The sequence below is a fragment of the Nanorana parkeri genome, unplaced genomic scaffold, assembly GCF_000935625.1.
Source record: "Nanorana parkeri isolate BGI_ZX_2015 unplaced genomic scaffold, ASM93562v1 scaffold361, whole genome shotgun sequence".
NCBI lineage: Eukaryota > Metazoa > Chordata > Amphibia > Anura > Dicroglossidae > Nanorana > Nanorana parkeri.
This window is the reverse complement of record NW_017306629.1, coordinates 1270878-1286690: the sequence shown is the minus strand read 5'-3', so window position 1 is coordinate 1286690 and position 15813 is coordinate 1270878. Positions and strand designations below refer to the sequence as shown.

The following is a 15813-nucleotide window of genomic DNA, read 5'->3' as shown; positions in this document are numbered from 1 at the left end:
CCCCTATCGACAAGGGTAAAGGCAACCTTATATTTGTAGATTACCTGCAACCACAGAACAATCAATTTCACAATCCTCAGGGCCCATTCACACCAATTGCAGTGCGTTCCAGAGCGGTAAACTCCCACTTTCGTTCTGGGGCAGGGAGGGGCGTGACAGTGCATTGAAGTCAATGGCAACGCAGCCACATTTGCAGTGCAATCGGACGCGTGTCAAAACATTGCCTGCGTTCCGGTCCATTCCAAACACAAAAAAATGCTGCAAGCTGTATTTTTTGTGTTGTAACTGGACCGGAACGCAGGCAATCTTTTGCCACGTGTCCAATCGCACTACTGGCGGGGGGTGTGGCTGCGGTGCCATTGACTTCAATGCACCGCCATGCCCCCTCCCGCCCCAGAACGAAGGGGGGAGTTTAGTGTGCGATTGCTGTGCGTTCCAGCAGCTACCGCTCTAGAACGCACCGCAATCGGTGTGAATGGGCCCTAAAGGCGATCTTATTGTTTAAACTTCAACTTGCAGCACTCGGCAGATAACTGTTCAGCCCAGCCAGTGATGTGTAATTTGCACAAGACCTGTCTGCCCTACGGGTCTTCTCTTTCACATGAAAGGTGTGGTATTTTTCACAGCTCGCATTACTTCATTCTACTCATTTCCTCATCAGCTACCTTGTGAAGCTCTCTCTACATTCTGCCATCTTACAAAATAGTCATGGGAAGGGCTTAGGGGAGGATTTGCACCTATTGTCTCTAAACATTTTGCTGAGATCCGTGGAGGGGAAATAATTAACACTGGAGGAGACAGAATCTGGAGCAGCTGTCCGTGGCAAGAAATGAGCTTCTCTCTTTCATTTACAAAGCGGAACTAAGCAAACTGAAGAGAGAAACAATTGGTTACAATGGGCAACAGCTCCAGATTCTGTTTGCTCCAATTTTGGCAATTTTGATCTCTTACTTTCATGTAATGGGCATATTTATCAAAGTTTTGTAGTGCTTTACCATAGGGGGTGCATGAGGAGCAACTTTTTCCTGGACCGTGAGATGAGGCCTAACTACTCTGCCCAGCCAGCTGTTTTCCTACATTATATTTAGTACAGTATAAAGCACCATAGTAAGATTCTTCACTTTAACGTTACATTGTTTCCTCTTCTTGGAGTTTAAATGATTACAGTTGTATTATAAATGAGCTCTTTAAGGGCTTTGCAGGACAGGTGAAGGTTGCTGTATGAGATGTGAGGGGGATGCAGTGGACTAGAGTCTTGGGGCTTTTAGCCAGGCCTTTGGTCTTTATATCCTCTCTAAAGCTGGCCCCTTGGGCTGAATCAGAAAAAGGCTCAATTACCCCATCTACAGTACATTAAACAGGATGGATGGGAACCTCCCCACCACCACATTCACTGGGCTATTGTATACTGGCTACTGTCAGTATACAATGGGGGGTGTGCAGCTGTCAGAATACCTGAACAGCCACTGCAGCCACAGTTCAGCCAAGAATATTCAGACCGGCTCCTTAGAAAAAAGTTTACTGAGAGGGGTCCTAAGGGGGCCACACATTGCTCACACTGAACATGAACAATCTCAGAATGTATGGCCAGCTTTGTATGGTGCAATCTTGAGTATAAAGCTCATCATACACTGTTGTTATTTTTTCTTCGTTCAACATGTGGGCTGAACGAAAAAAATATAATAGATTCCACCATCAACAAATGTCCCATGACCTACTAAACGATTGTATTCTGACAGTGGTGCACAGTGTATGGCCAGCTTAAATGTTTCCTCCCAGTCTGTATCCGTTGCCTACCCAGTTCTGGGTGAAACGTGGTGTCAAAGTGGGAGGATCCAGTTGGGGTTTGTCCTATGACCATCTGGACTAATAAAGTTTCTTGAAGAAGCTTGTGTTGGGTGTGCAGTGGTAGATCTATGTCTGACCATAAAAGCAGCACATCATATTGCACAGTATAACCCCTCAGTATGAGGCCAGGCCCAGACTTCTACCCTGATCTCTCTTCCTCCACACCCTCTTCTCCAGCCTGGTCACTAACATAAAATGGCAGCTGCATTGTGCGCCTGATACCCGAGCTCTGAACTTCTCTTTTAGTTGTATGGTTATGTATAGAGACATAAATGTATGAAGGAAATAAGCATGTCATGTTCATTTCTGTTTTTCTTTTTAATGGCCTGGCAGTCCAATCATGTGTGTGTGTTTATAGAATGAGTCAACACCCCGAGCACCAACTTTATCTCCGAGAAACAATAGTGGAAGGCTGAGAAAATTCAGCTGAGATGGCAGATGGCTATTCATTTGTAGTACCCAGAGATGGCTGAACTGAAAGTGCACACAGTGGCCATACATCTTTAGATTTCTCTTCTTCAACCCCCAAAGGCTAATCAAGAGAAATCAATTGATTCCCCCATCCATGCTAAACAGGGAGGATGGAGGAATCTTCTCTGCCGGCTATTGAATTCGGCAGCCGGCAAGACCCATGGATGCTGAATACCAGGACAGCAACTGCATTTGATTGGATGCAGTCAATGTTCATCTGAAAAGATTTCACACAGCTCCTTCTACAAAAGTCAGTTGAAAAATCATCTTTCGTCAAGCTGGGTGGTGCCGTCAAGGCCATCCAGAGCTTCAAATTCAAGCAGCGTATGACCAGCTTTAGGGCCCATTCACACCATAGCGTTGCGTTAATCGCACAATATCACCTAGCATGCCGTTACCATGTGCTAGATGAGTTATTATTATTACATAGTATTTATATAGCGCCAACAGTTTGCGCAGCGCTTTACAATGTAAGGAAGACATTACAATTACAATACAATTCAAGACAGGATGGTAAGGAGGGCCCTGCCCCTGAGGGCTTACAATCTGAAAGAGGAGGGGGAAATGATACATGAGGAGGTAGCTGTGTGGGGATGAATTGTTTGAGAATGTGATAGTTCAGTGGTTAGGTTGAGGTGGGACAGGCTTCCCTGAAGAGAAGAGTCTTGAGTTGCGGTGCTATTCATTTAAATGGCACCTCAATGCACCTCCTCGCTTTTATGTGTTGCAGCGCAATGCATGATACTGCAATACCGTGTGTTGTGATAAAATAAAGTAGTGCATGATGCATGTAGTGGTATTGTGTGATTAACGCACACTACAACACAGTGCGCCTAGCATGTGTTACTATGTGCTAGGAGGTGAATGGCACCCCTATTCACCTCCTGGTCACCGCAACATGTAGTACTGCAATACTGTGCGTTGCGATAAAAGAAGTAGTGCATGAATGTATGGGTATTATATGATTAATGTATCGCTATGACGTGAATGGGCCTTATGGCTAGCCATACATTTGTAGATTTTTTTCATTCAGCCCCACAGTTGAACCAAAAATATCACACTTTTCCCCATCCTCGCTAGAGCGCAACAATGTGAATGGAGCAATCACCCCTGAAAAAAAGGAAAACGAATGCAGCCACCACCTTTCATGACAGCTAATTTGCAGTACATTTCATTTTCTTATTAGATTTAGACACCATTTAAACTATATCTGTACTGACCTTAAGGCCTCATGCACATGGAATTTGAAGCTGCGGTTAGGGATTCCAGTGGCAAGAATCCCAAGTGTGTCCATACAGATGTGGCTGCTGTGCCCATTCAAGTTAATCTGTCCGTATAGCTGTTTGCAAGTAATTGTACATGGAACGATTACCTGTGGATTGGGAGAGATGCAGACAGATTGTGTCCAGGGACAAGCATCTCTCCTGATCCGCAGGTAATGGTACCATGTACGGTTATCTGCGGACAGCCAGGCACAGATGAGGCAGCTGTCAGCCTGTCATTAGCTTGAACAGGCACAGAGGACACATCTGTAGGGACACACCTGGGATTACTGCCTCAAGAATCCATATGTTCTTGAAGCAATAAAATGCCAGCAGCAGTTAAAGGCATACTGCACTTTTTTGAAGAACAAAAAAAAGAAAAGTGAATACATGCACCCATATTGTAAAAAGAAAAACAATATTGTGCATTTATTATTTTTTGCCTGCAGAGCATTGCAACATCAATCATCATAATTCAGTTATGGAGCTGGAGGAAGTTATCAGTGGACTACAAGTGGGGTGATGTCACCACGTGTGTTTGATTGAGAACTACAAGTCAATGAATCTCAGCACTCAGTAGTAAAGATAAATATGTCCCTTTTATTGGACAGAAAGCGTCACAGACATCCAAATAAACCATTGGATGTCTGTGACGCTTTCTGTCCAATAAAAGGGACATATTTATCTTTACTACTGAGTGCTGGTGATTTCCTGACTTTCCACCCTAAGATATAACATGGCGCATGGTAGGAAAGGTGGACTTAGCCTTTAAAGTGTTGCTCTACATAAAAGCATTTTATCAGTTTTAGAGTTTCGATCTAAGATCCATCAGGAAAGATTATGTCTACATCTGACCTCTGGCTGACATACAAACAAGGAATAAGTTATACAATTAGAATTGTATAGAATTATTACATGATATGAGCTGTACTGCCCTTGAGTTTATAAAAGAATTCCACCTGGGACAAAGTCTGCACAGAGGTTGTTATCATAGTATAAGTAGACCGTTGTGTCACTGCCATTAGCCAATGAAAGAATAAAGGTCCTGTGTGCAATGTCCCTTTGTCCCCAGCCTCTGGAGATGGCTGGGTGGAGTATCAGCCACAGTTATCTTACCCCAAACACTCAGCTATCCTTATACAATGCCTCCCACTGGGGGGTCCCAGCATGGGGCAAAGAGAATAATACTCCTACAAGACAGGTGATCACAATTTTACCATGCACACCTCTAGATGTGATTGCGTTATCGGGAACAATACAGAACTTACACGTGCAAATTCAGCTTTATTCTATTCCACTGGGTCTGACTTGTCATTCCTGAATACACAGACTGGGTTCATATGAAGATGACCATTCATCAAGATAACGGTCGCGCCTATTCATAAGCAAGCAGTATACTCACACTAAGCGTGCAGGAACCTTGGTGTCGAAAATCAGTGAGCAGAAATCTTTCCATCTATATACAATATATATTTACAATATTACAATATGTAACTAAACATTGTGTCAAAGATCAGTGTACAGAAATGTCTGTCTTTCCCTCTGTATAAAATATATGTCTATATACCCCCATGGTGTATCAGGGTGTAAGATATGGATGTGTATTATGTATATTGTACGTATCAGGTATAGTATATATTTATACCCCTATATTGTGTTTCTGAAACAAATGTGTCTATTCTGTATAAGAAAAGAACCAATAAAACGTAGGAAGTAGAAATCAGAACACACCGGTATCTTTTTATTCAGACATCTGTTAGAAATGTTCTTGTTGGCTGTGGCTTTTCTCCTGTTTGTTTTTAGAAATGATTACAAAGAGGGAGGTTGTAGTAAATAAAAACAAGTATAAAAAGTAAGAGTGACAGGATACCCCCATAGCACCCCTGCAGGTTGAAGGTGAGTCAGGGGGGGCTGTCATAGCTCCCTGTGGGACATGTCTGGATGAGACTGCTGCCCCAGGACAGTGAATGGGCCATTGCTGGTGGCTGCCTTTGTCTCAGCATTCTTCAGCAAACACTCAGCTCTATATGAGGCAGGGCAGGACTGAGCTGCTCTAACCGGTCGGACAGGTAAGGAGGGCTTGTTGACACCGTTATATTTGTAGCACGCATGCTCCCAGCGCCAGTTCCTGCTCATGTCCACCTTTCCTCGGAAGGTGTTGCTCGGGCTCCCGGGTGGATCTGACTAACGGAGGAGACAGCAGATCGCCTCTTCTGTACACAACTGCCCGTTGGCGGCTGGTAGAGGAATTCTTGTACCGGGAGGGGGAAGGGGAGAGCTCTGCCAGGTGAAAAGTTTTCCGGCAGTCCCGTACAGCCCGGCGATCGTCATGCCCAGAGCTTTCCTGGTGAAGAGAAGAACCCCACCGCCCATCGTCCGCAGCTGGGATGAGCTCCCGGACGAGGAGAGAGCGGACACCTACATACCTGGTGAGCCCACAGCTGGTAGGTACACACCTCTGCCCTCATCACAAGATAGGGAGGAACTACAGGTCTCAGCATGCCCACACAGATCCTAGCTGTCAGGGCACCACCAGACTTGTAGTCTGTAGACAATGCAGAGCCAAAATAGTACTTCTCTTTCCAGATTTAGATTTATGTAACCTCATAATTCTCATTATCGGTATGTGATCGTTCTGCGTTGGCATTTAATGGATCTGTTACAGTTATTCGCAGTGTTCCTATAGATCAGTGCTTCTCCATTTCATTGCAGTATGCCCTAAGTACCCCCAGGAATGGGTCACGTGATCTCTGGGGTATTATACCTGGCTGTACCCCTTTATTCTGTAGGCTCATTTTTCAAAGCTTTACACCAGGATAAAGATCATTATTACCAAAACGGTTATTATCAAATAAGTCATGGAAATGGCTAATAGAGGGATCTGTAGCTTTGTGACTTGGGCAATGTAGGCTTGCTTAAAGCCTTGAAAATGGTAGTCCCATGGCTAATGCAGAGATCTGAAGCTTTGTGACTTGAACTAACTATAAGCTTGTTTGAAATAAGTCATGGAAATGATAGTCCCATGGCTAATAGAGGAATCTGAAGCTTTGTGACTTGGGCAATGTAGGCTTCCTTGAAATAAGTCATAAAAATCGTAGTCCCATGGCTTATAATAGGGGTCTGAAGCTTTGTGACTTGAAATAACTGTAAGCTTGTTTGAAATAAGAAATGAAAATGGCAGTGTCATGGCAGAGGGATCTGAAGCTTTGTGACTTGGGCAATCTATAGGCTTGCTTGAAATAAATCTTAGTTTATATCTGATGTAGAATTTGCTGAATGAACCTGCAGTAAAAAGAAGAATCCATCAGAAGCCCCCCTGGGGTACAATAGTCCTATAGCCTGTACTATAAATAACCATTGTGCTTGTCTATATCATTGTACTGTCTATAGCTGTTATACAATCTGATTGTGCCAACAACTAATAGCTTGTGTGATTGTATAACAGCTTGCATGGGTGGTCTATACTTTTGTACAATCAGGTTATAAGGTGTATGATCTGCTAGAGGTAACACTGTGCCTGTGTACTGGGTTGCCGTGGACTTCTAGAACCTAGTTCTTATTATTCTATAATTCTGTTATAGTGGGGTACACAGGGTTCTGGAGAGTGGGACCTTTCTTGTAGGAGTGACACAGGTGCCATGCATGGTGCTCATGTGTCTGTCCTGGAAACAAAGGGTCCCATTTAGCCCACAGCAGTTCTATTATATGCTTTGAGCTGATCGGAGAGAGAGAGGAGTGCGCTTGGCCATGTGAGCGCCGCTCAGGCTTTGGGCAGCGATATCTGGGTACTGTGCGCACATCAGGCTGCCTTCCCTCGCAATCTAACGGAAAAGTCCACGCCATCACTTCCAAAGCACGTCCTATCTGTTTGTTTTGTGCCATTGACTTGTTAATGAGAGACTTGTACTCCGAGGCTACACCCTCAGTTCAAACACGGCAATGAGAGGAATGGAGACTCACCTGCCTCCTCCTCCCCCTCTCCACCACCTCTCCCTCCCTCTCTCTGCTGATTGTTGCTCTTGGGTAAAAGGGATCAGCTTTACATATTTGCCTTTCATTTGAGAAGGAGAGGGAAGAAAAAAAGTTTTGCCTAACAGTTCCCTGCAGGTGATGCTAGCCCTTTTTTGTGTTATCAGCTCATCTCCTCCTGTGTTTGTCTGCAGACAGCATTGACTGCATCTTCAAGTATGTGACTGAGGACAGCCTGAGTAACAGTAGCAGTGCAGGAGACCCTGTGGCCGACAGTCCAGAGAGGGCCAGCAGTGACTCCAGCCTCTGTAATGGGAGTCTCACCACCCCCAGTGGCCTTGACCAGTGTGGAGATGCCTTGTCCCCTGAAGCAGAAGGAAGCAGCCAAGATAATGCTGAAGAACAGGCTTTGGACCTTAAGCGATCATCTAGCAGATCCAAAATTAAGGTACTTTTTAAAACATTTCTTAAGGGTTAGGGCAAATTTCCAAACTCTTTCACTCTTGCATTGTAATTAGAAATACATTGCTATGTTCTTCTGTGGAGGAGCAAAACATGTTGTCAGTCTACAGATCTATCTGACAACTATTCCTGAACAACATCTGCAGTATATACCTTAGGGATGATTACTGTAAGTTTGCTTCAAATATCCACTCCTGTGAAGAAATTCTTATTTTTAAAGTGACACTAAACTCAGGAGCTAAATCTTAAAAATGTATTCAAGTACCTTAACTATTAACAAACATGTAGCTATTTGTGCATAATTTGGCTGCATATGCTTAACTTCATGCTGACACTGTTCTTCCTTCTGGAGGGTGGCTACTTTTGTTCTGCATGGTCCCTGTGTGTGTTGTAAAGTAGTTACGGCTCCAAGCTCGCTCCCTTGATAAGACTACAGTCGCAATGCAAATGAGTAAACTAAATGTGAGATTGTAGTCTATTTTGGGAGCGAGCTTGGAGCGGTGGCTACTTTACAACACACACAGGGACCATGGGGAATAAAAGTAGTCACCCTCCAGAAGGAAGGACAGTGCCAGCACCAATTCAGAGATGATTTGAGGATCTACAGCCGAGTGATACACAAATAAGATACATTTTTGTTAATAGTTATGGCACTTGAATACTTTGTTAATATTTAACTCTTGAGTTAAGTGTCACTTTAAAATCCCCCTGAATGCAATTAGTTGTTTAAAGCAAATACAGGTTTACTTCAATAAATCACAACCTAAACACTACTGGACCTTTCAGTTAGTGAAGTCAACAAAAATATTTAAATATCTCTAAATGTCTAGAATGCATAGAAATGATACCAAGCAGCGACATGAAACAAGAAAAAACAATGTTTATGGATAGCACTAGCAAATGTATGGAATATAAAAATATGTATAGAAATAATACTGAGCAATGAGCACAATCAGGAAACAACATAAACAAAAATGAATAAAGAAACATGATAGATATCACTAGAAAAATGTATAGAAGCAAAATATGTATTATGTGTAGAAATAATTCTAAGCACAGAGTAGGGAAATAAAACAAGGTATACAGAAAATAATAAAAATAATGATAAATATCACTATAAAAATGTATAGAATTATTTTTGTAGGGTAAAAGAACAATATGAATAAAGAAAAAATAATTAAAGATATTACTAGAAAAATGTATAGAATCAGAATATTTATGTATTGAAATAATAATAAGCACAAAGAAGAGTAAAGGAACAATGTAAACCAAAATGACAGAATAACTTAAATAACACCAGAAACCTGTATAGAATGAAAATATTTGTCAATCACACCATTGGAAAGGGATTTCTGCATAATTAAGATTAAACCGGAACCTCAGCTCATAAAAAAAGTCTGCGATGTGTTGTACAGTATTTGTACAGTGAGTCATATTTGTATTGGACTTGGTTAATGAATTAGCTGTACAGAGTTTGCATGGATTGTCTACTGACTGTGAACTTTTAAACAGAATTTATTTTATTAAAATCATGCAATTATTATTAAACAATGATGGTGCAAACTGTCACAGACTTATAACTGATTTCTGATGTCTAAAGGGGTATTATTAATGTATTCCCCTTGCTAATTTTTTATTTGGTCCCATTCCATGATATAGTCCTGAATATATTGACTCACTATACATAATGTAGTGGTATCTATGAAACACACACACATTTATATATTGCCCTGTTTGTAGCTCCTGCTATATAAGAATGATTTGTATTGCTAGTTGCTTTTGTAGCTTTCTACAGTGTGAACACATTGTTCTTGCTTGTAAGTATGTTAATGTTAGGATGCCCAATGTTTTATTTTTGGTTTTAAGAATATAAGTTACAATAATTTTGTAGAGGAAGTAATATGTGGATAGCCACTAATTCATTATTCATCTATGTGTGCTAATATGAAACTGCTACATGTATAGAACACAATTAGAACATCAGTGCTTCTGAAGAGCTTAGTTTTATTTAGTTACAGAGTTTTATTTTTTTAAATGTTTTGTATAGAGAAACATTCTTTTTAAACTTGTTACACAGCATTCAGTACTTCAGGAGATTGGTGCTGGGGGATGAACATTGGTATAAGAGCCTTTGATCACTGTGACAGCTTTGTTTTCCTTTTAATTACCATCCAATGCTCAGTTAAGTTAAAGAGGAACTGTTACACGGTTTTGAGCAGGTACCGTACTATTTCACAAGAGACTTATTTTAAAAAAAAATTAAAGCCATTGCAAAACAAAAGGAATAATGCAGAAATGAATGATAAGTACATCTGCACATAGAGGTCTCTCCTAGTTCCGCTGCAAAGTCCCACAAATACCTGTTGAGCCTATCGGTGTGTTCCACCATAGGCAACTTCCTGCGATGGTGTGGCAATGTTTCTGCGCTGCTAGTAAATTCAGAGCAGAGTTTTCACTCTCCTATAGGCTCTGCCTGCTTGCACTACAGTGGATGAAAAAATGTTGTAGCATGGCTATTGATGCTATTGTTGTAGCATTACTATTAGCATTGTTACTGCTGAGTCATAAGCCTGTAGCTTTTCAATCAGCATCTGGCCACACCTAACCCTGGCCACTGCTTTCTAGACTGACAGCACTGCCTTTGTTGCAGGGATGCTCCTACTGTGAGCTGTAGTGTCTAAAAGGGGGAACACGTGAGACAGACAGGATTTGGCTCAGTCAGGAAAGGTACTTTATGAGGCTCCATTCACATATAGCATTTGCGTGTCCCCACGCGGCACACTGCACAGGACAGAAACGCAGTACGTGAAACAACTCGACAGATTCTGCTTCACAATGGCTATTATTTAGTCGCGAACATGCGGAATCTGCCGTATTATCATGCTTGCACTATTTTGGGGGCTGTGCGGTTTCTGCAATAGTCTGAACAATGAGCATTAAAGTGCATTGTTTTTTTCTGTTTTGGGGCGGCTCTGCGCATATTCGTACAGCCAAAAACACGTGAACCACCGCTCCAGTGTGGATGGAGCCTGAGGCTTGTGCATTACATAGTAACTGGATTTGGTACTTTAGATTCTCATGCAGGAGCCCTCAGTTGTACTTTACCTGTATGTGTCCCTCCTATCAAAGGAGTCTATTACCTTTATGCAGCCATAAGCTGCACTACATTCCACTGAGGTAAACCCAAATGTTTAGAAGTGTACCTTGCAATGGAGGAATCCTGCTTTCTTGTCCGCTACCATTGACAGTGTATGGATATTCATATATACATTAGGACTTGGTTAGAAAGAAGCCCTTCAAGTTTTTTAGCTTTGCAAGGACAGCCATCCAAACTCAATGCAAGTTTGGTGAGGAACCAAGAATCCTGTAAAGGTGAAAATGCTAATCACCTAGCCTCCATACTTCCCTGTTTCTTTACTAGATTGTTATTTTGTTCTGCATAATTAAAATATCCTGTAGAAGTGAAAGGGCACTTCCTGATTCAAGTCAGTATTCGTGCACACAAGGCTCAGTGTGTGCAGTATTCTTCCACACATTACGTATTCTTGTACACATTGAGCCTTACCTCCTCAGGAAGCATGCACCACCTCCCTTTCTGCTCACCTCCTCAGTCCTCACAGTTCATTGCTCTCTTTCTTCAATGTTGTATTCCTCTTTTTCCTAAGTATACTGCACTCCCTTCATTAAAACCCCTTCTCTCCTGTCTCTGTTCTATTGTGTTTTCTTTTACATGTCCCTGCTCCCCTGCTTCTACTTAAAAGGCATGAAAAAGACAGAAAGTGTGTTACTAGCAGGATCACCAGGTTAACACAAATGGCGGGAAAAGCCTGAAAAAAAGACGAATGCAGTCACCACATCTAAGGATTGGCAAGCTGCAATATGTATTACATTTTTGTTCTTGAAGATACACTTTACCTTTCATCTCACCCATGCCAACATCAGGTCCTGTTTCCAACACCTCTCCACCATCACCTCACATTCACCACCACATCCTCAACTTCTATTCTCCTCCCCTCCACCATCGACTCCAATTACCCTTCACATCTCTTCCTTCCTGTACACCCAGTATAGAAATTTTTGAGAAACTTTATACAAGTAATTTATACACCCGATGTATTCCAATTATATCTACCAAAATGTAAGCAGTGTGTGACCGCACAGAGCTGCACTGCAGCCAGGAATGATCCCAACAATATTGTCAGGTTTTACTGCCTCTGTAGAGCCAGACTCAGCTATGCTGCTTCCTCCTCTGTCTGCCCCTCCAATGAGCACTGGAGGAACAGAGAGGGTAGGGAATCTCTGTGGGGAGCAGTGGCTGACAATCATTGGTTTGTGATCGCTCAGCTCTCGGTATATAGAGCTGGTGTGAGACAGCTGCGATGTCACACGCTGGCTCGAAGTATTGGGAAAAGTATATTTTACTCTCCATATACTTCTCCTTATATGACCCGAACTCCATGGGGAAAAAACAAAACAAATCCCTTGCAGTGGTGTCCTCTCATAATGCAGGGGTTAAATGTTGGTTTAATCCTAAGGTACCAATATCAAGGACTCTTTTTTTTTTACCTAATCCTGGTCCTGTAGGCTCCCTCCATACTATGCAACTGGGTCCTGCAGCCTCAGATGGTCATAGATGGTCATAGGCACTGTGACATCACCATGTACAATGCTGGGCCAATAGCTTTACATTGAACATGAGGATGCCGAGGGACTACCCTGAGCTGGAGGATCAGGGAGGAAAGTTGGGTGCCAACTGCTGGGAGAATAAGGGATCAAGTAAACAACATTCCTTATAATTGGTACCCTAGGCATGAACAAGCATTTAACCCTTGCAGTGCAGAAGGAGTCCCATTGAAAGGTAAAATAACTGATCAGATTATTTTATAAAACTGTGTACCAGATAAAAGTTTAAAAAGAAAGTAAACATTATTAAGGTAGGCAAATAATTATAGTGTTACAGACATGTACTGATACTGCTATCAGCGTAGGCATCTATACATCAATGACCCCTGCTTATTAAGCGGTAGGGTAAATATCTGCCAAAGGAAGAACATGATCTGCATCTTCCCTAAATTATTCTATGGGAGTTATAGAGAAACACTCCAAAAATGAGCATACATTATGAACATGTTTATAATAATGGAAATAAAGTATGTATAAAGTATATGTAACATTCCCTGTGATCCACAGGACACCATTGTGTTTAGTTGCAGTCACATTTATTTGTCCATTGTTTTAGGTCACCACCGGAACACTCAGCGAGGATATTTATAGCTGTGACATCTGTGGTAAAGGGTTCCGCTTGCAGCGCATGCTTAATCGTCATCTCAAGTGCCATAACCAGGTTAAAAGACACCTCTGCAACTTCTGCGGCAAAGGGTTCAATGACACATTTGATCTGAAGAGACATGTGAGGACTCACACAGGTAAACAAATTCCAGCACTACACCTTTTTCATTGCTGCCCTCTGTAGGTTGCACAGGAACTGAACACGCACTTCCCATTTAACCCTCTGCAGACTTAGAATATCCTGCAAATCTTTGCATAAAAACTGAGATTTTTAGTTTACATATATTCTATTACACTGTAAAGCTGGCTGCTACATGAAAGTGCCCCTTCCCTTGACCATTATCCACTCTAATGTGCAAAATGCCAAATACAAACCTCTTCATAGCATATTATATATATTATATATATGGCCATGCCTGCGGGTATTCATTGTGCATTGAATGCATTGTAAAATATATCCCAGTGCCTGTGTTATGATGTGACATTGTGATGTGTGCTAGTGGGTAAGAATGCACTGTGTAAAAATGCAAAAAGTCCTATTTTTTTTCCAGAGCATCCTACTGCAGCATATTTGGTGTGAGCAGGGGAAATAGGACATAAGGCAAACAGTCTTGCCTATGTGTTGGAACTGCATTGGGCATCGCTGCCCAATGCAGGGAACTGCTTTGGGCAACGCTGCCCAATGCAGCCCAATAGGGCTGCTGTGAATAAGCCCTTAGTAGAGCAAGGGAAGCCTAAATCTCCTGTCAGATTTTTATTATTGATTTACTTTAGAGAAGTTGGATCATGTCTACACAACCCTCTACAATCTATAGTGGGGATGAGCTCAGGTTCAGAGCTAACCTGGTCCAACACCAAGTTCCTCTGAACCATAGAAGCTGCATGGGGGTACCTGTCCAATCATCTGGGGGCCGGGGCATTCCCTGCATCACAATGGCACATAAACAAAGTGGTGTGATGCTTGTACTGACATCATTGATCTTATATGGCCACATGGCCAATTAAGGTAAACTTCATTGACCAAATATAGCCATGTGGCTAAATATGGTCAATGTCACCAGTACAATGTTGCTGCTTCCTGTCTCTTTGCTTCCATAAACCTGCAGGTGGGGAATTCCCCAGCCAAAGCTGATTGGGCGGCAGTGAAAGGAGCTTCCCTCTGTGTTTGGAGGAGCTCAGGTTCAGACCGGGTACGGTTAGAACCTGAGCTCATGCCTAGTCTATAGCTGCATACAAGAGCCAACCAGAATCATTTTCAAATTAAATGAGAACTATGGGGTGAGTGAAAATCACTCATCCTCATAGTTTGAGCCGACGTGTGACAATGAAACTGTCACACGTTGGCTCAATAGATCGGGAAGTGAGCGAACACATACCGTTTGCTCGCTCACTTCTCGATCATCTCCCTGCAGAGAGCAGTGACTGTCACTTCTCGATCGGCTCCTTGCATGGATTCCCCCCCTACCCGCTCTGGTCCTCCAGTGTTGACTGGCCTCTAGATAGGCAGAGTCAGCTGTCATTCACGCAGCTGTGTGTATCTCAATAGCAATGTCGGGATCTGTCCCAGCTGCGGCGGTCTCAGTATACCCCAATCTGTAGCTCGCAATATACTGAGCTTTGGGTATATGTCCCCCCATGACCCTTACGACGACTATGGGGAAAAACACTTACCCCATAGTTCTCTTTTAAGTATGGAATCTGATCAATTGCAAAAAATATTTTAGTCTTCTTTGTTCTATTGTTTGCAAATCACTCCCACTGTGATCTTGCCTTGCATGTGACAGATTTGTTTTAGAGATTGACACACACACTGGCAGTAAAACAATAAATCTAGCCAACCACAGGAACTTCCTTGGAAAGTGTGAGGAAAGGCAACCCTTGGCCTCTTTTATCATGCAGCTCAAGGTGTATTAGACGCTGAATGCTTGCACTTAAGTAAACTACCCAGTTCTGTTCATAATGCTGATAGCACAGTGTATTGCCAGTCACAGCAAAGGTTACCGCTGGTATATTTGTTTGACGGGGACAATTACATAAATGTTATTATGTGCTAGCCATTCACTTCCCAATAAATTCGAACATGATTCCCTAACTAATGAATGTTAATACAATTCTTTTATGATTTTGTTTTGGTTATATTCATTTGTTAATTTTAGACAAATGTTATAAAATAATTGTTTCCTAAATCAAACAGAATTGGCATTGAGAAATGAAAGTACTGATATGGTTTGAATGAGCCTAAAACTGAACTCCAGGCAATTGAACACACAGTTGGAATTCATATACAGTGTGTGAGTGTTTCGCACGGTCACAAAAATTGCAATTTTGTTTGGCCAGTCTTGTGAGCGAAGCACAGCCAGGCCCTAATCACTCTTTTTAGGCACAGGGAGCTGCAGGAGGGTGTTTGGGCAACTTACAAAATAAGATGGTGATATGTTGTTTATGTGTGAATATATATTATATATATAAAGTTTGTGTATGTATGTATTTATGTATGTGTGTGTGTGTGTGT

The 15813-nt window shown here is 42.1% G+C and overlaps 1 protein-coding gene across 1 annotated transcript in view; it reads left to right on the top strand.

Moving 5' to 3' along the window:
* Nucleotides 1-5906: 5906 nt before the first annotated feature.
* OVOL2 (ovo like zinc finger 2) overlaps nucleotides 5907-15813 on the top strand; it is an 11103-nt gene continuing 1196 nt past the window's right edge. Inside the window, exons 1-3 of the mRNA XM_018558821.1 lie at nucleotides 5907-6010; nucleotides 7745-7998; nucleotides 13252-13438. Of these exons, the coding sequence (XP_018414323.1) occupies nucleotides 5911-6010; nucleotides 7745-7998; nucleotides 13252-13438 (541 nt within the window). The 5' untranslated portion in view covers nucleotides 5907-5910. The remainder of the gene's footprint in view (nucleotides 6011-7744; nucleotides 7999-13251; nucleotides 13439-15813) is intronic.